Here is a 24012-nt window from a genome sequence, read left to right on the forward strand (position 1 = left end):
TATATAATAATTTTCTATACACTCTCCTTGAAGATTGATACCAAATTTGATATCAAAAGTTTAATCATCGTGAGCATAGAAACATTTGTTTGGAAATTCGTGCAATTTTAAAAATGACATAGGAATTGTATCACGTAGCAGAGCTAGCGTGAGTGCCAAGAATTACGCCGCCTGAATAGGCCGGCAGGTTAAAGGTTTGCCCATGCATGTCAAAATGCAAATCAAATACCCCGCTCTTTCAATTGTGCGCAGGCAAGGGTACAATGATTCCTGTACGGGCATGCTTCAGGCCACATAATAAGCTGATACCATGCATTGATTTTTGCGTGGTCAATTCGTAATTTGTCATTTTTAAAATTGCACGAATTTCCAAACAACGGCTCCTTTGCTCATGATGATTAAACTTTTGATATCAAATTTGGTATCAATCTTCGCAGGAAAGTGTATAGAAAATTATTATATAAATTATTTTGCCATAAACTCATCCGAATCTGATTAAATGGTGATGGAACTACTGGAGACTTTCTTTTTTGGCTGTGTTTATTTGTAATTCCACAAACAAATTAAATAGTTTTCTTACGTTCTGTCATTTACGAGTATTATGAATTTTTTTCGAAGTTTGTTCTTTCTTTATAGTCTTAATTGGTAATTGCAAAGCTGAAGGTGTATGAGCATATCAACAGCAGTATCCCCTGACTTACTCACCTTTGATGAGATTTTGGCATCATATCATAGGGCTGGGGTATGAACGTTTGGACAGTATTTATTTTGGGACATTAAAGCACATCAGACATATCGAATTGCATTCTGAATACGAAGAATGTCATTCTGATATCAAATATTTTTGATTTTTTGAAATTCGCAATTTAATACACATTTTATGGCAAATCATTAAAAATTGTTATTTTGATATTTAACAGTACTTGAAGTAAACTTTATAAATCTGATGATTTATACTTAAAGTGTATGTAGGTGGGATAAAAGCGACGATCAATTGAAAATGTTGACCTTTCAGTATTGAAGATATGGATTTTTTCCCCAAAACACCAAACAAAAATAAGGTCTTTTTTGGAAAAAATCCATATCTTCAAAATGAAAGGTCAAAATTTTCAATTGACCGTCAGCTTTTCCTCCCTGCTACATACACTTTAAGAATATATCATTAGATTTATATAATTTACTTCGAGGACTGCTATATATCAAAAATTTGAAAAATATCAAATTTTTATAATTTGTCATAAAATTTGTATTATATTGTGATTTTCAAAAATGAAAATTATTTGATATCAGAAAGACATGCTTCAGATTCAGAATGCAATTCGATAGTTCTGAGGTGCTCTCATGTCCCACAAAAAATACTGTCGAAACGCAATAAACGCTCATTTTAGATCCCTTAAAATATTGAAGAAAAAAACCCATTGTTTTGTCAACATTGGTGGTAGACATACAGGACAATTCTGTAACTAACCTACTAGTCAGTGTAAGCTTACAACTTTATGATTAAATGCTGTCTTTATTCCTACTACATGTGCATGCTTCATAAACGTTGTAAGTGAACCAAACCAATAACATACTAATTCAATAAAGTGGAGGCCCACTACACTGAGAGACTTACCCGGTAAACGATGTAGGCCCAATCAAGATGTTGTTTGTGATGGTGGTGCAGTTTTTAAACCTATCATCCTCAAAGTGGTGTGCATACAGTATTTCGGTTGTATCAGTAAGGCCTTCACAACCTGGAGAATTGAAATCAAATCATGAAACGTAATTCTCTAGCATTGTTAAACTTTTGTCATTTTGGCCCAGTATGCTTGGTACATGTAGCGGCTTTTGTAGCACACAAAAACTGGCAGGTTTACACTATATTGGACCATACAATAATCAAGCCAATTTTGGTGTTAAAGCCATATTATAACATTTCTTTAAAAATAGATTAGTATAATTTATTTTCCATAAAATGTTAGCTTTTACTGTCAGATATGTCCCCTTTTAATTTTGAGCTGAACAAGTGAGGTAAAGCATAGAAAATTGGAATTTACTACTAGCGCCAATGCATGTTTTTACCAATACCAATGCTTACGTTTTGGACAAGGCCCATCACACGGGATGCACTTATTGTTTTGTTCCATGGTATTTGCTCCGCACTCCAACACGCAGTTGTCCCCATCCTCAAGCACATTTGCTATAGTAATAGAAATCATAAAATAAATATTATGCTTTCTGGACAAATAAATTGACAATATGACAATGAGTGAATGGATATAAAATACAGAATGTCTCATAACTTTTTCTCAGGAAATTTGTCGGGAGATTGGCTTGTTTTTTGTGAATCGTGAGCCATTAATTTCCCAAAACATACAAAAATGTGAGGAAAATGGTCAATTTTTTTTCAAATTTGGCCCAAAATCTGGGCCTGAAGTATAATGTGTCATATTTTTGATGAAATTGGTATAGATATGGGTCTCACTTCTTGACTTGCAAAGGCACGTCACCAAAGCCTTCAAGACACATTTAAAAAAATTTTGAGTCTGGTCTGGTTAGAAAGATCTAGTTGACTTACCAGGGCACTCCTTCAGACATCGGGATCCATAGGAGAATCGGAAATCTGCATTTTCTTCATTCTCATAAGTGACAGGGTTGTATTTGTATCTCAACGGGCAGTGCTCAACGCATTGCTCATCCATGGTAAACTGCAAACAAGCCTGGGATAGTGACAAATGAATGAGGTTTAAGTGTTATGCACCCTTGATGTCAAACCCACTTTTCAGTATCGAAGTTACGTAATGTTACTATGTCAACGGGATCACGCGCTAGAGTAATGAACCACGATCGAAATGATCACCACATAATGGCACTCGAAGGCATACTAAAGTAGCGTGATCCGGTAACCAAGAGAATTACGTAACCACTTCGATGCTGAATTGGAACAAGCAGAAGCAACTAAATTGAATGCTTCATAAATTGCCTCAAAAGTTGTCTACATGTTTAATGATATATTTGTTGTCTGTCCCTGAAGAAGAGCACTTTATCTGCTTAAAACATCAATTGTTTTTTTCTGTCCGTTTGGTTAAGTTTGTCTGCTTATGCGCACAGACCTCTTTAGTTATTCACAGAGGCGGCGCCAGGATTTTTTTTTTTTTTTCGGGGCATTGGGGGCAAAGTGAATTTCAGGGGGGCAAATTTTGCATAAAATTGCCGCACAAAGTGGCAATTTACGTGATTTTTGGGTTTTACCTCAAAAGTAGGGGGGGGCAAGTAGCGCTGCCATTGGTTACTCACCAGGCATTCTGTATTACTAGGTCCAACACATCCTGCGGCACAGCTTTTGTGGCAGCAATTAGCTGGAGTTGGTCCGCTGCAACGATGATCACAAGTGTCACTACAGTTTTTGAGAGTCACTAGAAAAAAAAAGGCAAGAAGTCAAGTAACATTTTAAGACTTTAGATGAAATGAGAGTGGTACAGAGAAAGTGGTACACCGTAGAGCACCCTGTGGGTAACACACTTTGCATCAGGGCTTGAGATTGGAATTCCAATTTCCTTTCTCATGAAGTAAGGGCTAAGAGTAAAATTGTACAATTGTGTTTGGGAGTGGCCTTCTCTCTTTCTTCTTTTCCTTGCTATTTTCTTCCATTTCTTGCTTTGTTTATCAAAGCTATCTATAGGCCAGCATGCATTTTGTTAGCCTACACTGGCTATCTAGGCTTGTGCTTTTTTATAGTATGAGCTTGGAACGGTCCATGGATTTCCCATGGATTAGCATGTGTCCCTCACGGACCAACCTGGGTAGACAACAAACAAACAATGATTGCAAAATAACTTCAAGAGTCAAAATAACTTTTTTCTACTCAATAAACTTTTTTTCTCAGATTTGGAAAACAATTGATTTACATATTGTGCCCCTATCATTCATAATAAGTTGTCATTAACATAAACAACTTGAAATGTCATTAACATAAACAAGTTCGTCCAATATATGATTATAGCTCAATGGTGAACTCAAATTGTGTCCAACCATCAAATAATAACTGTCAAATATATCATGTATCTGTATATTCACCATACCGAGGGTTGAGAAACAGACAAGCTTCAAAATAAGCAGGCACCCAGAAGCCATTTACCCAATGGTCATAACATTTTGGTCCTGGTCCACACCGAAATCATATGAACCAGGCTCTACATTTAAAAAAAATAGAGCCTGGTAGTTAAAGCAGGTTTTGTATTGAATGTGTACAATTGAAATTTAAATGACTTTTAGCTCTTTAAAACTGGCTCCTAGTTCACTAGATAATCACAGGACCAGGAGCTGCTTTTTTTTACATATGTATGTCTCTTGGTCCAGATCTGCTTATTTTGAGGCTTGGAACCAGAAAGCCGTAACTTTCAAAGGATTCCTTTGTGAGTTACGGCTTTTTGGCTCTCAACCCTTGATTTTGTGACAGGAATGATTCTGGAACAGATCATCAGATGGGATAATTAATATGAGATTATGATATTATATTACCGTATTGGTCCGAGTATAGTCCGACACGTTTTTTAGGTGAAAATTTTTCACAATTGGGGGGTGGGATTATACTCGAATTAAATTTTTTTTTTTTTTTGGTTCTGGACCTAAACCTAGATGCTAGGATCTTTCATGGTTGACCAAAAAAAAAAAATTCAGATATTTGTATTTTTAATATGAAAATTGATAATTTGTATTCATGTCATACTCTATTAATGATTTCAAAATGCATTGAATTTGAATGCATTTTGAAATCATTAATAGAGTATGACATGAATACAAATTATCAATTTTCATATTAAAAATACAAAACATCTTGAAATTTTTTTTTTAGGTCAACCATGACAGATCCTAGCATCTAGGTCTAGGTCCAGGGACACTCAAAACCGAAAAAAAAATTTAAATTTTTTTGTTTTTACAATTTCTGGAATTTTTCGAAAAATGGGGGGGGGACTATACTCGAACGTGGGACTATACTCGGACGAATACGGCAATTCATCTCTATAACGACTATAATGCCAACCTTTGTATTCAGCACATGGTAACTGTGTGAACAGAAATGGGTCATTGCAATTTATTTGAGGTGGTCTCTCAACCAAACCATAAATGTTTTGATAAAACACACCTGGTTTCCAGAACTCATCTGTATATACTTAGGCCTAAAAAATTGTTTAATTTGTGTTATATAAAATAATAATAATAATAATGTTTTTAAATTCCAAGCTTGCCAAATCAGCACCTGTTTTTTGACAATGGTACACACAGATATTGAGTTAAAATGTGTATTTTTTATGTTTTTGCTTTTAATTAGAGACCACCAGACTCTAGGTGGTGCAATATGTCACTTCAATGGGGGGAAAAAAAAGTAGAAAGCGATAGGATCATAGGAAACAGTAAAAAACATTTATACTTTGTCCATTAAAAAAATAAGTCAACTTAATGTCTTTTTTGTTCTTCTTTCAAAACTAAAAAATATTCAGCGTCGGCAGTGTCGGTTGGGCCGATTACATCAATCAAACAATTTTTTCTAGGCCAATAGTGACACACATTTATTAGCAATAACTTGCCTCATAGCTCCTCATATTGATTACAAAATTTGTGTAACAAAATCACACACATACATGTTGGATTTCAACCCATCTGTTAGCCAAATTTCTACCAGAATGTAAGTTACCACAGCTATTTTACTTTTTATGTGTTGTTATGATAGAACATGACATGAACACATGTTAGGGGTAGAGATTATTTACACATGTTTGGTTATAAGGGACGCACCATTAGATATTATCGGGGGGGCTAGGGAGTTTTTTGAAAAAAAAAGTTTTGCTTCACTGATGAGTAAAAAAAAAAATTTTGCCTCACTGATGAGTAAAAAAAAAAAAATTTGCCTCACTGATGAGCAACAAAAAAAAATTCCCCCTACCCAGCTCTGTATAAAGGTATACATTAAAATTGAAAAAAGACAATTTCGCACCAAGGCGGCGAAAAAAAATTTTGCCTCCAAAGGCAGAAAAAAAAAATTTTGCCGCCTTCAGCGCCAAAAAAAAAATTTCTACCTGACCCAAACTCCCTAGCCCCCCCGATAATATCTAATGGTGCGTCCCTAATGAAGGCATATCCTAGTAACAACCTTGGCCCAGAAATGTGTGTTCTAGTTCTGAATAGCCACCATATCCATAAAATATACCATATCACTTGTAACAACATATGCTAATACTTATAGCTATCTACTGAAGATAACACAATGGTGCATGGGGATAGTAACATCAAATTAATATCATCATTGATCGGTCTTTATTTCCATCTTTTAATCATTTATTCTCTCTTTATCGTATACTAAATATCATGATGTAATTTGACAAATGGTAGAAAAGTATAACACATTAATTCAAAAGCAAGTACTGATGTATGAAACTTTGTTACCAAGTTTATCCAATGTCTGTGCTGAAAACATGAAACTCACATGGATTTAAAAAAATAAATAAAATTGTCTACAATCTTCGTGAAATAAGATGTTTCTTCCCAACACCATTTTGTGGGAAAATCACCGCACAGAATCATGAAGTAAGATTTTGATCCAATTTCAAATGAAATGGGTTCACGGTCAAAAATGACAATGTTGTCAATGACATAACTGTGTCCACGTTTAACCTCTGATGACCCTACGTCATCCACCCACCAAGCTGAAGACCAAAAGTTTTGGGCACAACGTTTTTCTGGTTGACATGATTTAATTATTTACAATTTGAACATTTCCCAGATGACTGGGAGTATACACAGTGTTATTCTTATAATACTAGCTATGATAAGTTCTAAATCTTACAGTTTTGGCAGTTTTTGGGTCCTGGTCCCCAGCAATGACCTTTGCAGCTTGGATCACAATGTAAATCTGTAGGAAACAAAAAAAAGTCAAACAAACAATTAGATGAATACACAATTTGCTGGTTTCTGGTCATTTTATACAGTTCAAAAATGCAAATAATGTCCTATTGCAAACGAAAGGCACAACTGACATGCCGACTGTTTTGAGATGCCGCCCAAAATCTGTCCTCAGCTTCCCATTGATGTGCACTAATCATGCTAATTTATAAGGTGTGGATTTTGGGTTTAACTTTAGGGTTTGACATGTTTCAGATATTCTGTAGGTAGATATTGACAACTTGTAGTCACTGAAGATGAAAAACAAAATTTTGACCAAAATGTTAGTTGTGCCCATAAGTCATATAATAGGTAAATACAGATGAGATATTTTATGATGAAGTATTAAAGAGGGATCGTCAGGATCCATAGAAACATAAGAATTGTTGCACACCATTGAGTCCTCAGGATACCTATATTCAAATGATTCCTGAGTTGTGCCACTTTTTTTCAAAGTGATAGTGAATGACTTTTGAACTTGATTAAATTGGGTTAAATGAATTCTCTGTAATTGTCAGCACCCACAGAGATGTGACAAACTTAATTTTTCAATTTCAGTTCTACTGCCATGAATCTTGTGAGCAAACATATGCAACAATAAGACTAGACTCCCAGCTGACATGTCTTTAGTTACAATTTTCACCATTCACTTCTATTGAGGCTACGACAAAGTGAATATCTACTATTGCCGGCTTTTACTGACTGACAACGGGCTAAAACAGAGCTGAAATGATGATACATTTGGGGCGTTCCACATGAGACGTGAAATACGCATTGATGCAGAATACCGAAATTCAGATCAATGTGCACTTGTGCAGTGACTGTCTCTAAGGCGCAAAATTACATGTAGAAACAGTGTGATATTTGAAAGTATTAGCACATATAAATGCACATTCATGCAACACATACAGGGTAGTGAAACTTGCATGTTGCACTACAAGAAGCAGTTCACACAGAGAGTGACACAGTCACCACACACAGTATCGCATCCTGTTTAGTAGGCAATACCAGCCACAGAGGTACACATTGATGTGAATTACTGTGATCTCAACTCCTGTGTGAAGTACCTCACTAAGTAGCCTATGGGGAGATGAAGGAGACTAGATCAAGATTGATGCGCATTAATATGATCTCAACTCCCATGTGAAGTACCTCACTAAGTAGCCTATGGGGAGATGGAGGACACTAGATCAAGATTGATGCGCATTAATGTGATCTCAACTCCCATGTGGAGTACCCGGGGGAGGACCTCACTAAGTAGCCTATGGGGAGATGGAGGACACTAGATCAAGATTGATGCGCATTAATATGATCTCAACTCCCATGTGAAGTACCTCACTAAGTAGCCTATGGGAGATGGAGGACACTAGATCAAGATTGATGCGCATTAATGTGATCTCAACTCCCATGTGGAGTACCCGGGGGGGGGGGAGTACCTCACTAAGTAGCCTATGGGGAGATGGAGGAGACTAGATCAAGATTGATGCGCATTAATATGATCTCAACTCCCATGTGAAGTACCTCACTAAGTAGCCTATGGGGAGATGGAGGACACTAGATCAAGATTGATGCGCATTAATATGATCTCAACTCCCATGTGAAGTACCTCACTAAGTAGCCTATGGGGAGATGGAGGACACTAGATCAAGATTGATGCGCATTAATGTGATCTCAACTCCCATGTGGAGTACCCCGGGGGAGTACCTCACTAAGTAGCCTATGGGGAGATGGAGGAGGCTAGATCAAGATTGATGCACATTAATGTGATCTCAACTCCCATGTGGAGTACCCCGGGGGAGTACCTCACTAAGTAGACTATGGGGAGATGGAGGAGGCTAGATCAAGATTGATGCACATTAATGTGATCTCAACTCCCATGTGGAGTACCCCGGGGGAGTACCTCACTAAGTAGCCTATGGGGAGATGGAGAACACTAGATCAAGAATCCTCATTATCCTGTTGTAATCACATCACTGTACACCACATAGTGTCATACAATGGGTAGCAGGCCCATGACTTTCAATCCCACAATACAACAGTGCATGTCCTTCTTTTGTGACCATTGGGATCACTACTACTCAGACCCTTGATAATTTAGTTAGGACTTATTCTTGAAAAAAGATTTTCTGAAACTGTTATCACTTATCAGTACATCATGTCTTTCACTAGCAGTGTTATTGGGTCTAGTGACAAAAAAGTACTGCAATCATTCCGCAAAAACAAATTGTTTAGATGTTGCATTTTTGGCAAGAAATCATGTATTTTTGCGTTTAAAAAATTAAAAAATCGAGGTGCATATTTTTGCCTCCTAAATTGTGTATCCTAAGCAAGCCTACCATCTTCTATTTATGTGGGCCTGTTTTCTTTTTCAGAATCCCTTCTATTAATGGCTTAACCACTTGACTTTTTGTATATCTAATGCCAGCTGAAGTTATAAGCCCTATCAATTTGAATGGTTAGTTTAAGACCCTATCTGCAAAAGCTGCTCTATAGATATTTGACAATTTCTGCATTCTATATTGTACACATATGACACCTGGCAGCTATTGCAGATAGGTCTTTCTTGCCCTAAAACCTATCAAATTCTATCATGATTGCTGCAGCTGCCCCGCATTTGTAGTGGTTACAAATTGTTCTAAACCCCATTAAAAAGATATCTCACATTTAACCATGCTCTGATTTGGGTCGGGTTTCCTGGAAATTTGTTGGTTTTTCCTGGCACACAAAATGACTGGATCAATGTATCTTGATGCTGTAACCAGCCAAATAAGAATGATGCCCATAATTTAGTACAAAATGTGTCGGAACGTTTGAGCACATTTTTACACAATGGCAGTAGATGCGGTTATATCCCACATTTCCCCTAAATGTCTGTCTTTCCAATAAATTCAATTAACCACATTCAATTAACCAATCATACAGCTCCATCAACATACTAGATGAGCTATCTCTAGCACAAAGATAAAACGGAATGATATTCTTCTTTTTTTTTATTCCGTCTAGCTGCTATTTTAATATGGAAATCTTTGCCAAGAGCAATGCTCCCTTAATTATGATACATGAGAAATCACCTGACACGTAGAGCCCATTATGCTTGCATCATGAACTCGGGAAAATCTGGCTTTAAGCAAGAAGTTGAGGGGTTTGTACAGGAAGGTCGTATCTGGCAGGTGTGTGCAATACAAATGCAGAAATTGTCAATCTACAATGTATAGGGCCTTGTTGGCTTTGAACTGTTGAAGTGATAAAGCTGATGATGAGCACACGGTTTAGACAGTTTCGCACTCTTTCCTGCATGCTTTGTTTTTAGATGACATAGTTTGGCACAAATGTATTCCCCAAAACAGATTTTATAAAATATCAAATAAAATGGTACATCATAAGCAGAGTTTCTAAAAACAATAGCATTTTTTATCGGCAGGCCCGTAACCAGGGGGGGGGGCGGACAACCCCATCCCAAAATGCCCCAAAGTCCCCCTTTTGACCCAAAGTCCCATTTGCGAACATAGCAAGCAAAAAAAAATTGGGGTTTTTTATGCCTTTTTTGGTCAAAAAAGTTCCAAATTTTTGGGGAAAAAAGGTCCAAATTTTGAAAGAAATGGTCCACTTTTTCAAAATCAGCCCCCCAAATAAATCCTGGTTACGGGCCTGTGTATCGGACTATTCAGCTCAGTATAGGCCTAATTACCACATGATGCTACCAGTCACCTTTTATTATTTACAAAAAAACCAATTTTTTTGTAGTCATCTGGGTGCTTGAAGAAAATGTATGAAGTAATAATGTTCACTATGGACCACAATGGCCTGATCCCAATGGCATAGTTCAATAACCTCAATTAAACACTGGTAGTGCAAAATTGGACCTCAGTTGCAGAGTATGAGTTTTAGTACCCAAATTTTCAAAGGTCATTCAATGAACGTACAAATGTATTGGGGTTAAAGAACTGTGCCCCTGATAGATGAGCATGTTGTGGATCCTAGTGGTTGAGTATCTTACTTGCACACTCTTCTGATAATCCATTCTGCAAGTCCTCATTAACAGTATATTTCACTTCAATATCTGGTCTCATGTCTGTCCATTCTATGGTATGCACATAGCACAATTGGTCATTGTGTATGAGATGTACATCACCCTTTAAGATTTCTGTAAAAATAAAATGAATAAGTACAATTATTATGTAGGTTGTAGGTGACTTTAACATGCAAGTACAAATATTATGTAGGTGACTTAATAACACAAGTACAAATAATTATGTGACATGATCAAGGCGAATGAGTCGGATGTCGCTAATATTGGTTTTGAGATATTGGCAAAAACCTTTACTCCAAGTTTTACAAGGCAAAAACAGTGTCCAAATTCTTTTGTTTTACATTGATAAATTGCTCGACTTGGTAACCAGATTTTGATGAGGTTTGCATCATATATAGCATTCAAAAACTGCCAGAAAATGATGTTAAAAACTTCTAATTGAAATTTGCAGACATGTGACTCATTCCCCTTGATCATGTCACATATTATTTAAGTGACTTAATTCTGGGACTCTTTACTATTGATTTGACTGTTTCAGACATATAAATGCAATGAAGCTAATAAATTAATCCTAAATATGGTTTGTGGTTTTTTTTTGCTATCAGAAGTCAAAGAAGGAACATAAAGAAGTCCCTTGGCACCACCAGGAATCAAATCTTGGACCCCTCCCATGCCAAGCAGTATATCCCCGACCAGTAGCCACAAAGGTTTTGCTGACCCATCCAGTGAGTATTATATAACTTAGCCTTAGTATATTCACAGATTTTTAATTTGTAATAATATTCAAAGTTTCTCTTCAATGTCATAGCCCATTTTCTAGAGGATATTGTTGGCATTTAAATGATTTCCACATCTTTCCAGCTTGGATTTTTTTTTCAAAACAATGTCATCAGAAACCTTTTCTCATGATTAATTTCTTGCAAAATAGGAACAAATCCCAGTCCTTACCATGTAAATTTGGCATAAGTAGTTCCCTAAGTCCATTACTATCGCTCTGCGTGCGTTGTGATTTAACCCAACATATAGTGCATATTTGTCCTCGATAGATCCATACCCCTAATAATACGTAAATTTTTCAATGGAATGCTTTCAGGATAATATAAGGCAATCATGACGTATCCTGTCACCTCCCGGATGTTTTCCAGGAAGGAGAAATCCAACGTTGGGTCACGCAACCACGTAATCTCGAGGTTGCCCTCAACGTAAGTACAGTTTGTGTATCTTTCTCGTAGTATGGCATAGTTCTTGTATTCCTCTTCTTCGTTAGCTTGGTTGGACAGACCATCACTGGTTCCGGCACATACTGTTGACAGAGATAAGAAGAAGAAAAATTACATTTTAATGTGATATTCAACAAAGCAAAGTTTATAATAGCTACAAAAAGTAACTTTGGTGCACCTAAAGTTAGGTAGTGATGACAAATGGTTTTTTTTTGTGGTAGTACCACAAGCATGCAGACATACTGGTCTTGTATGTATGCCAGTATGCTTTGCGGGATGGCTAAACGTGCACGATTCGATCCTACAACCAGTGAAATATACATATTTATATGCAGACCTGAAACAGGGACTTTATAGAAAAAGAGGAAAAAACCCGAAAATGCTCAAAAATGCTGAAAAACAGCGTAAAATTGGGGTAAAATGGCTCAAATTGGGCTGAAAATAAAAGAAAACACGTAAATTTCAGGAATAAAAAAAGAGGAAATCAGCTGAAAAGAGGAAAAGTTTCAGGTCAGTATATGTCACTGACTTTAGGTTTACCGTAGTATAGTCTATGGGAAATAGGTACATAAACTTTGTGGTATTAAAATAACATAAACAAACAAACAAACAAACAAACAAACAAACAAACAACAACAACAACAACAACAACAACAACAACAAAAACAACAACAACAACACCATGACAAGTCAACACATGGCAAATGAAAGTAGTAAGAATTAGTTGTAGTATGCTTATTTTAGCAGTTAATATCATCAGTATTGATGTAGAACAATTTTTTAATAACATTCACATTTGGCCATTTTGTTGTAAATCTTCTTCTTAGAGTGTCCACGGCACAAGATCAAATGTGTTTCAGCCAGTGCTGCTCACATTTTCAGCATTCTCAATTAAGTAGCAAAAAGACATACTCCAGCAATGCCAAAATTTGCTCTTTTTCTACAAAAACATCACATGAAAAAATATACAGAAATGTATCCAATTATGTAATCTTCATGTGAAGGTATCAATTTGTCCATATTCTGTGGTGATATGGAGTTGCTGCCAAATCTTGAAGTTAAAATTAATGAAGACTAGGCCTATATATATGAAAACACATTTTTGGCAACTTGTTACATACCCCCTGGTTCCTCATATGCAGTCACACAGGTAATCCACAGTATCGCAACACAGTAGATAAGGCAAGACATCACTAACAGCGCATTAACTTAGAATATCCCATCACAAGAGTCCAAACACAAACTAAAACATCCGATACAAGGAGTACATCACTAATACACAATCCATATCATCACTCAGTAAATGATATCTTACAGTCGCCTGGGTTTTCGCATAAGACATGTCTGTTGTGTAGAAACCAAACCTCATAGCCATCAAACCATGACTGGTCCTAGCTGTAATAAGCATACGCAATTCCTAGGGTATATATCCAATATAAGTTTGATCACAGCTCATTATCATAACCAAATATTTTCTTTCTTCATCATTTCTTGATCATAACTATTCCTATTAATACACCCCAGTTTGAATCAATAGAGGGCTCTAACATGACCACAACAATATGGCTTTGTACACACTCCAAGCAGGGGAAGTGCCAATAAGACCGTACAACTTATTTCTTTGCACGGTGCCACAATACAAAGTCTTTCTGCGTTCTGTTTGAGTTGTGCACCTCGGCTTTTGTTTTCTCAAAAGCTTAGCTTAGCCAGGTCTACAGAACAAGAAAGCCTGTGTACCTTGGTAAGCGACCTGCTGTGATAAATATGGCTCCCTACTGGAGTGGGAGGGCAAGAACCTCATTAACTAATTAATCCCAATTAGTTTCATTTGTAGGGTTTATTGGAGGAAATTTACCACTGTAATTGAAATTACTAACATATTCCCATCAGCAAGTTCTGAGGACTTTTCTCAGGTTTGTGTGGAGTTCAAGATCCAAGATTTCAACATTGGAACTCATCAAGACTTGTGGTACATTACCATTTATTTAAACATGGCTTAGGGTTGAAATCATATAAACTGCAGAATAAATATGGCTATCACACTGGCTAACAACAAACAAGGTTTCTAGAATAACTATTCCATGTCATTATTTAATATCACAAACTAAATTAATTAAATTTGGCATTTATATACAATTCTTCCACATCTTCATGTAGTGTGGTAATAAATGTACTTCATGCCTTTTAAAATCAAACCATTTGAAATGCTTCCAAATAAAAAATCCCTTAAAAAGGAATGGGCGCCCAATGGGAGCTTTGATGTGCTATGCTCAAATATAACCATTTGGATAAAATTTCTTAAAACAACTGTAATATTATCATTGTAATCAAAGAAATGTAAAGCATATCTTTTGGAGTGGGAGAGGTGTACTGCATGAGATGCAAACTCATATGTGGCAATGCAAGGAATTGAACCCAGCGACCACTACACTAACCCGATAAATGAAAAAGCACAATTATTATTGTTTCTGAATTCAGCCCATCATCCAGTTAATAGAGTATCTTGTCAAGCAGTGCTCAGCCACTAGACAATTGTACTTTTGCTGGCTGTCAACACAACCCTATCAGAAGACTTATCCCAAGTTATAAGGTTATGAACTGACAACAACAGCAGTAGAGTAATCACTCAAATTATGCCACTACCACCTTCTGCCTGGTTAAGCTTCCAGCCCTGAATTGTCTGTAGATGTGGGTGCACCTGATGACATCTGGCCTAATGTCTATCATCTCAATATCTTCCTACTCAAACAAAAATATTAGGTCAACAAAATACAAGCTAGAACCTGTGTTCCCACTTCTGTTGTCTGGGCCTAGTAATATTGGCCCAGCATAATGAAACATTTGGCACTGAAAAATGAAAGAAGAAAACTAAGAAAATAATAAAATTGAGACCTTTAATTACTCACTAGGAAAACTTTTCCAAGAAAAACCAGTTTGTGCCAATTGCATGCATGAGTGCCTTGAACCATTTACAGTGGCGTGTCCAGGGGGAGCTTTGGGTGCTGAAGCCCCCCGCACTTTGTTAAAAATCATGTAAAATCAGCCGTTTTTTGGCGATTTTAGCCATCAAGCCCCCCACATAAATCTGAAAGAGGGGCTGAGCCCCCCGCAAGAAAAGATCCTGGACACGCCGGTGATTTAACTGTACACAAAATTTTATTGATAAGCTAAGAAGGATTCCTTTATTGATAATAGTTATTACATTTGTCATACAGACTTATTTTTTGCACAAAGAATACATGTAGCAACAAATGGCATGTGTCCAACATTTTTGCAACTGAAATCATAACAATCGAAAAGAATATTATTACAACTTTTTTGTTGAAAATGAATTTATTTGGGATGATTCTACTCTCTGAAATTTTTTATTTATTTATTACATCATATTTACTCAGGGTAACCCGATCAGCAAATCGGGTAACGTCCTAAAATTCTTACATGTACATGCTGGTTGAACATAATTTGTTCCTTTCCATCCTCTTTATTCTCCCTTCTTCCCATTTTCTTAAGTTTCAGCAGTTAAAAATTTTATGGCCTCGTCATTCATTTAGAATGGTTGCCAAATTGCTTCATTTTGATTTTCAACCTCTTCGATATTTACACGTAGCACATGTTCACCTAAGCACGATGCGCCACACCATTATCTGCGAAAAATGTCATACTAAATGTTTTCTGACTGGACACGGCGTCTGCTGCAATATTACCTGTCTCTGTGTTTGTATTCCAAGCCCAGTTTATCATGGTTTATGATGACAAAACCATATGTGTCTTTTACCACTTTTATTGGTAGCGATTTTCACCTGAAGAGACTGCGAATCTCTTACTCAGACATTGTAGGATCAAATTTATCGTATTTTTAAATACAAATTAAACTCTTACACAGAGCTTCAGTCAATGCCAGTAGCTGCAACATTCCTAAAGATAAACTGATTGATGTATGATTTGCCAAATTAATGGTTGCTAATATGTGACGTGTCATGTCAAAAGGAGACACTTTTTGGGCAGGGTATCAATTTTGAGGTTTTAACATATCTTAAATAAAGAGATATGTTGCTATACAACGCTGTTTTTCCCAATGAAATCGGACATTCCTAAGCGAAGATATTGAGTTCGCAAGTTGTGGTATTATAAAATTGGAAATTGAGATATCAGCCTTTAAAAATATTATTGACAATGTTGAGAGTAGGAATTATCTTGAAAAATGTCTCAAAAAATACAAGTTACCAGTTATATTCCGGCCTGAAACTATCAGACAATATTTTTAACATTAATAACATCACAAATTCGCAACAAACCCAAATTGTGAAAAAATCACCTCCGGGTAGATTTTTGGCTATTTCTCCAATTACGATCCTGCCCAAAAGTGTCTCCTTTTGACATGACACGTCACATATATCAATTAGGCCTACATGAGACACATCCCAATATTGTACTAGTATATTAACCCCCTGAGCACTACCTGCCAATCTAACATTGCCTCTGATTGGTCAATTACATGATATCTTCACTTTAATCACCAATCAGAATGGAGCTTTGCAAATAATTTGCCACAATTTTTTTGTGTGATGAAATTATTCTAACAATGTTGCTGATTGGGCCAATTGATAATGAAAACTTCTTTTTGGCCAATCGGCAGGTAGTTATCATGGGATTAAGTGTAAGAGTGGTGATACATTTTGCATAACATTATGATTTTCATTTCAAATTACATGCCAATTAATATAATTTATAGTATTTTTTAATACAAAATGTATCATGGGACACAACACCACCCGATTCCTATTGCTGTCACCCCAGAGGTACACTGCCCAGCGACTTTGTGGCTACTCTAGAGTACCAGTGCAGTACCAATCCAGTATTGTACCACGGTACCAGTCCAGTACCATACCAGTCTATGTATGTGATTCTGATGTGTGTACCTACACAGGTACTCTTTAGAGCACCAATGAAGTAGCTAGGTGCAGTGTACCTCTGGGGGCATCAGCAGTAGGAATTTTGCAGTGCAGCTACGAATTCCTTGGGCGGATTCTTAGATATGACATTAAAGTCATGTGCTAGTGTACAGCACGTTTCAAGATAGACAAGTTCAATATCATATTGCTCTAGAAATAACAATTAATATCACAGTAATTGTGGCACAATAATTGACACCTGGCAGCTATAAATTGCAGATAGGCCTTTCTTGCTCTAAACCCTCAAAATTATTATTTATGCCAGACAACTTCCAACTTTGTTTGGTTGGGGATGTGCGCCTGGGACTCCAAAAAACTACCCAATTTTAAAGAAAATTTAACGAAAAACAGACCCAAAATGATACCAATAAAGTACCTAATACCTAAAGCATTTCCACCAAAGTTGGCGATAGTACGACTTATGCTAGTTGAAGCTGCCGACTCAACCTTATCCAGATCCAGATCCAATATTTGGAAAATTTTCAAGAATGAAAAATTGGTACTATTTGTAATGTTTGAGCCAATTTTGAAAAAAAAAAAGACCCCTTTCTTAAACCAAATTTTCATGAAATTGAGCACCATATAATCAGTGTTCGAATTAAGGAAAAATAAATGGTTGTCCCACGGACAACCAGATTACAATTTCTGGTTGTCCGTCTAAGTTTTTGGTTGTCCGTAGGCCTACAAAGGTGACTTGGCTACAGATTTATGGTTGTCCGGCGGACAACCGAATCAGTATTTTTGGTTGTCCGGCGACTTTTTTAGTTGTCCCGGGCGAACGGACAACCAAAATTTCGAACGCTGCATATAATGCATCAAAATGCCTGAAAATGTACCAAGTCTAAACTTAATGGCTGAAAATGCACCCCGAATCAGCCTCACATCCCCATCCCCTCATTTCCACCAAGAACCCTCCCCCCCGGAACCCCCCAATAGGTCATTTACATGAGTAAGAGATTCAAAAAGTGCACACCAATAAGCAATAAACCATATGCATTATTCATCATCAACATCATCATCATGATGTCAATTTTATCCGCACACACAACACATACACACGCACCAGGCGCACGACAGCAACACAGTCAATTGTCACAGACGTTACCCTTCACTTCCAGGTCGTACCCTCTGCTTAACAAACCCATGAAAGCAGATTAACAAATGGTGATTAATAACAAACTCGGTGTCATTAACAACTCCACGAATTGGTTCAAATGGACCCACCCCAGACACTAGGATCCACAACATGCTCATCCATCAGGGCACAGTTCTTTAACCCCAACACATTTGTACATTCATTGAATGACCTTTGAAAATTTGGGCACAAAAACTCATACTCTGTAACTTGAGGTCAAATTTTGCACTATGGTTGTTTAACTGAGGTTATTGAACTATGCCATTGGGATGAGGCCATTGTGGTCCATAGTGAGAGGGTTTTCAACTTCACACCCAGTGGCGGATCCAGGATTTTTGAAAAGGGGGCACAAACTTGTATTAATCAAGGCTATGCGATTTAGGGGTGTCTGAGGGGGATGTGCCCCTCAGAAGTGAGAAACTTTACAAAATAAACACCTAATTGAAGCCATTTGATGGACCATTTTGTCACTATTATTGTGTACAATTTTTAATTTGAAAAAGGTGAAAATTTGTGAAATGACGGTCCAATTGAAGTCATTTGTCGACAAGTTTTCACTATTATTGTGTAAATTATTGCTTTAACATAACTCTTTGTTTTGGTGTCCAAAGCAGAAGCGAAAGGGTAATTTCCTTATGCATACTCAGGGGGTGTCTGAAGGGGGATGTGCCCCCCTCAGAAGTGAGAAACTTTTGCAAAATGAAAACCTAATTGAAGCCATTTGGTGGACCATTTTGGCACTATTATTGTCTAAAATTTTAATTTGAAAAAGCCGAAAATTTGTGAAATGACGGCCCAATTAAAGTCATTTGTTGACAAGTTTTCACGATTATTGTGTAAATTAACCATTTTAAACTGTTGCGATTTGGTAGTTCACAGCATCTTGCGGGTAGTGAAATTTGGCCAAAATTGCATTGATCATTTCATAGCAAGCGTGTAGAAGAATTCAAATATCACAGATATACTTTTGTAGGTCCTGTGGTTCTTGAGTTATGTTGTAAAGAGGGCTGAAATAACAACACTTTTGTAAAACGTACATAACGCAACAACAAATCCCGTTTTCAAAGTATATAATTTGTAGAATGAACTTTTGCAAAACATCAAAGTGTTATTTTTCAATAACATACCGTAGGGGCCTATTGATTTAAATAATGAAAATCGAAGCAAGCAGATGCGAAAAGGGTAACTTCTTTATGCATATATACGCAGGGGGTGTCTGAGAGGGCCCCCTCAGAAGCAAGAATTGTGTATTTTGTAAAGTTTCAATTTGAAAAGGCTGAATATTTGTGAAATGACGGCCTAATTGAAGTCATTCATCGACACATTTTCACTGCTAATGTGTAAATTATTGCTTTAAACATAAAGGGTCTGGTGTCCAAAGCAGAAGTGAAAATGGCAACTTCTTTAATACGCAGGGGGTGTCTGAGAAGTTAGAAAATGTGTGAAAATGAAAGCCCAATTGAAACCACTCGCAGACCATTATTCACTACTATTACGGTACCATGATTAATGTAGGCCTAATTATTAGGTTATGTTATTGCTTAAACATGTTAAAACACGGATGTACGGATGTCCAAAACAGAACCAAAAACGGCTACCCAGTTTATTTCCCCTCAGAAGTTGGAAAATTGTGCAAAATGAAGGTCCCATTTAAGTCATTTGGTGCATATTCTTACACTATTATCATTGCTTTAACTCAATTTGCAACTTAGGCCTACTAAATTAAAGCATGCACGGATTGATGTTGAAGCAATCAGCATTGAGTCGTCTTAATACAGATTTTGGTGACAAAATGTGACGGGCCCTGCGTCCCGGACCCGCAGTAATTTCACAGGCATTTGGGCAGAGGACCCCCTTCAAGCAATGCCTATAAAATAATCAAAGTAACATGGATAAGAAGGCTTGGGCCTACTCAATTACGTTACGTGCAAATATTGTTTTCTCTTCTTCTTCATTTCACTTTCTTTTTCCTCTCATTTTCACAGCTTTTCGCCCCTTCTCTTCTCTCCTTTCCTCATTTTTTAGCCGTGAAGGGGGCGCGGCGCACCGTGCCAGTGTGCCCTTCCCCCTGCCCCGCGACTGGTCCAAAACAGAAGTGGGCACTTCCTTATCCATATGCGAAGGGAGGGTGTCCGAGGGAAGATGCACCCCCTCAGTATTTGGAAAAAAATTAAAATAAAGGCCGAATTAAAGCCATTTCATGCATGGACCATGAAAGGGGACACGGTCCGGGGGTGTGCCCCTGCATGGATCCGCCACGGCATAGGAGGCCATTTATCATGATCAAATTGCGATTTATATATATCTTCCATTAAACATGTAAAAAAGTAAAGCCAAACAAAGGTTTTCTTTTTTTTTTTTCAACAAAATTGTTTAAAAAAAAAAAATTAGGACCCTCGAAAAGGGGGGGCACGGGCCCGGTGTGCCCATGCCTGGATCCGCGCCTGTTCACACCATCTTATAAAATTTTGTAGGCACATGCTCACTGGAGCTTTTAATAACCATTAGAAACCTGACCAAATACTGATGATGAAACAAAAAATAATGATTATACCAGGACTATAAATTAACATAAACATCCGCACAGAACATGATATTGACTAATGAGGAAAACTTCTGAGGCAACAAAAAAATCTTGTCTTGTGGATTGTATGCTGCATTAACTTTAACACAACATGTCTACTTGTTGGAATGGCTAGTTCAGTATTTTGACAGTTCAGGGGGTACTACACCCCTGCCCAATTTTGCGCCTATTTTTGCATTTTTCTCAAAATTTATAGCGCATTGGTGACAAGTAAGATGTATATTATAGGGGCAAGGACTACAACTACTGCACTGGAAATTTTATTTCAGCACAAACAACAGTTGTGGAGTTACAGTCAAAAATGAGGGAAAACCAGTATTTGATCAATATATCAATAACTACTTGCCTTGAGTTGCTGAATTTTCAGTGCATTAGTTGTGGTCCTTGCCCCTATAATATACATATCGTACTTGTCACCAATGCATTATAATTTTTGAGAAAAAGGCAAAAATAGGCACAAAATTGGGCAGGGGTGTAGTACCCCCTTAAGCAGAACCCTTTCCTCAAGATTTATATCCATCCTCTTCAAGTAACCCGCATCCAGGCCCGCATCCTCCTCATCAGTATCATAGATGAGTTTTAACAAAGAAATCCAGCCATATTTAAAACTAAGGATGGATAACATGAAAATGAAATCTACTAGGAGAGCAAATCCCTGAGGAAATAAAGAAAATAGGAACAGTGCTATGTGCCTACAAGTGGGTTACATTTTCTTTATTTCAAAACCATGTGTTTTCAATGAGCGTTTACTGGATGCATAGAGGCAACATCAGTTCAAATCAAGTTCATTTACACTTTTTGATATCAGAAATTGTTTTGAAATGTCTTATCAGGGTTGACGTGTGTAATGTGTTATGTTATGAGTATCAAGCATGTTATGTCTGCTGTTGTCTGAAGATCTTATGACACACTACCCTGCTCTACTGTGGGGGGTGTTAAATGGAATGGGGGGTTAAATGTATGTGTGTCAGATGCGGACAGCATTTTTATGCTCTTATTATGTTTAGATATGGGTCGAGAAGAGGGGGTGCCTTTTTCCCAAAATTCAGGAAAAAGTGCAATTGTTTGAGGGGGGGGGGGAGGAAATTTGAAAAAAGTTTTCACAATTTGCCAAAAATGTATCTTAAACAGTAATAATTTTAAGGTTCAGAATTTAACTAGAGCGATAACCGCACCATAGCTGAACCATGTGGCTTCGGCAGTATATTGTGGTAGGCCTATACCACTGTCACCCGGAGTCTGTAATGGACATAATCTCGAAATGCTACGAAGGTTTGACCGCCCGAGTGGTGTTAATGAAAGAGGAAAAGTAAAGAATATAAAATACACTACAGCAACTGTGCCCTTTGCAGGGGCACGAGGTAAGTGAGGCGGATGATGACTGTGACGATCTGATCAAGCAGCAATACTGTCCTGGATAGTATTAATTTTAATAAGACTGTTGTTTCATTAATTGCCGTTTTAATATATGGTACCTTGATCGTGGAAAGCTGGCATTTTGAAAACTTGACCTTTGACCCCTTTATTGCCCCTTAATGACCTTAAATGAATTTTAAAATATTTTCAACATATATCATAAGGATCATTGCGTTTAAATTTCAGCTCAATCGGAGCATTTTGGAAAACATGACCTTTGACCCCTTTATGACCCCTTAATGACCTTAAATGAATCTTAAAATGTTTTTAAAATGTTTAGAATGTCATAAGGATCATTGCATTTAAATTTCAGCTCAACTGGAACATTTTGAAAACCTTGACCTTTGACCCCTTTATGACCCCTTAATGACCTTAAATACATTTTGAAATGTTTTAAACATGTTTAGAATGTCATAAGGATCATTGCATTTAAATTTCAGCTCAATCGGAGCATTTTTGGTTAAAATGACCTTTTTTGACCCCTGTGACCCCTGGGTGACCTCTGACGTTTGGAAATATTTTTATTATATTCTTTATGTTTTCCTCTTTCATATGACACCACTCATGGGGTCATACCTTCGTGGCATTTAGAGATATGTCCATTTCAGACCAAATGGTTAGGTCAGTTCTGAGCATTTTTGGTTAAAATGACCTTTTTTGACCCCTGGATGACCTCTGACGTTTGGAAATATTTTTATTATATTCTTTATGTTTTCCTCTTTCATATGATACCACTCATGGGGTCATACCTTTGTGGCATTTAGAGATATGTCCATTTCAGACCAACTTGGTTAGTCAGTTAGTAAGCTAGTAAGTAAGCTAGTAAGTAACATTCACTCATATAGGCTGAGACCATTTCATGGTTCAGCAAAAATAAATAAATTGGGATGTCTTTTTCATCTTTTTAGTGTAGGCCTGTTTTCTCCGGGTCGGGTTTTTGGATTCCCATCCAATCTCAAATAATTCAAATGATTGGCCTTCCACATTCTGACAGCTAAAACTCCAAATATCTGTCACTCTTTATTCATCACAAAGATCTATATCAAAATCCAAAACAAAACCAGCTTTATTCCAAGGAATTTATGCTATTAACATTAATAAACACCCCTACTCTCATCAAGTTTATATCATTCATCGTTAATAATAATATTAATTAGACCTTTATGAATTTCCAATCTGGGCAGTGGCCATTGCCCACACTTGTACCTGTTGACAGAGGTCAATTCTAGGAATCACAACTAAAGTTCTGTTTGTTTAAACGTGATCCACTGTGATCCCTTCTTTGTTCCAAACTTCCTGTCATACTCAAACTGAGTGTTGATAGCGTAAGATCACAGGTAAGATTAAGTCAGTCAAAATCAAGCATTTCAAACGCACATTTTAACGCAAGTTTTCGACACATCACATTTAAAATGATTTTAAACAAATTATTTAATGGTAGCATATTCTCTGTTTATTAGACATTTGTATAAACCGGCTTTGTAATATCCACGTGGCCATTAACATTTGAACAACATACATAAACATGATAAACACAAACTTTGGAAGTAGTTGCTAAGTAGTCATCTTGTAATGTAAGTCACACTGTTGTTGTGGTAGGATTTCATATCATTAATCCTCCATGTTATTGTATGATGAAGGGATGTATGATGTATGCATAGTTCCTTTGTGGTTTTAGTCATACTACAACTACCCAGAAATGTTTAAACAATTTTGCATAGGCTTACATAATACACCCCAGCTTCTGAACCTTG

The 24012-nt window shown here is 37.0% G+C and overlaps 1 protein-coding gene across 1 annotated transcript in view; it reads right to left on the reverse strand.

Moving 5' to 3' along the window:
• The window catches only part of LOC140154544 (epidermal growth factor receptor-like), a 152693-nt gene that overhangs the window by 46826 nt on the left and 81855 nt on the right, over positions 1-24012 (reverse strand). The window contains 8 exon segments of the mRNA XM_072177111.1: positions 1616-1736; positions 2081-2182; positions 2561-2702; positions 3280-3398; positions 6827-6892; positions 10919-11065; positions 11900-11943; positions 11981-12254. Of these exon segments, the coding sequence (XP_072033212.1) occupies positions 1616-1736; positions 2081-2182; positions 2561-2702; positions 3280-3398; positions 6827-6892; positions 10919-11065; positions 11900-11943; positions 11981-12254 (1015 nt within the window).

Source organism: Amphiura filiformis, chromosome 6, assembly GCF_039555335.1.
Source record: "Amphiura filiformis chromosome 6, Afil_fr2py, whole genome shotgun sequence".
NCBI classification, from domain to species: Eukaryota; Metazoa; Echinodermata; class Ophiuroidea; order Amphilepidida; family Amphiuridae; genus Amphiura; species Amphiura filiformis.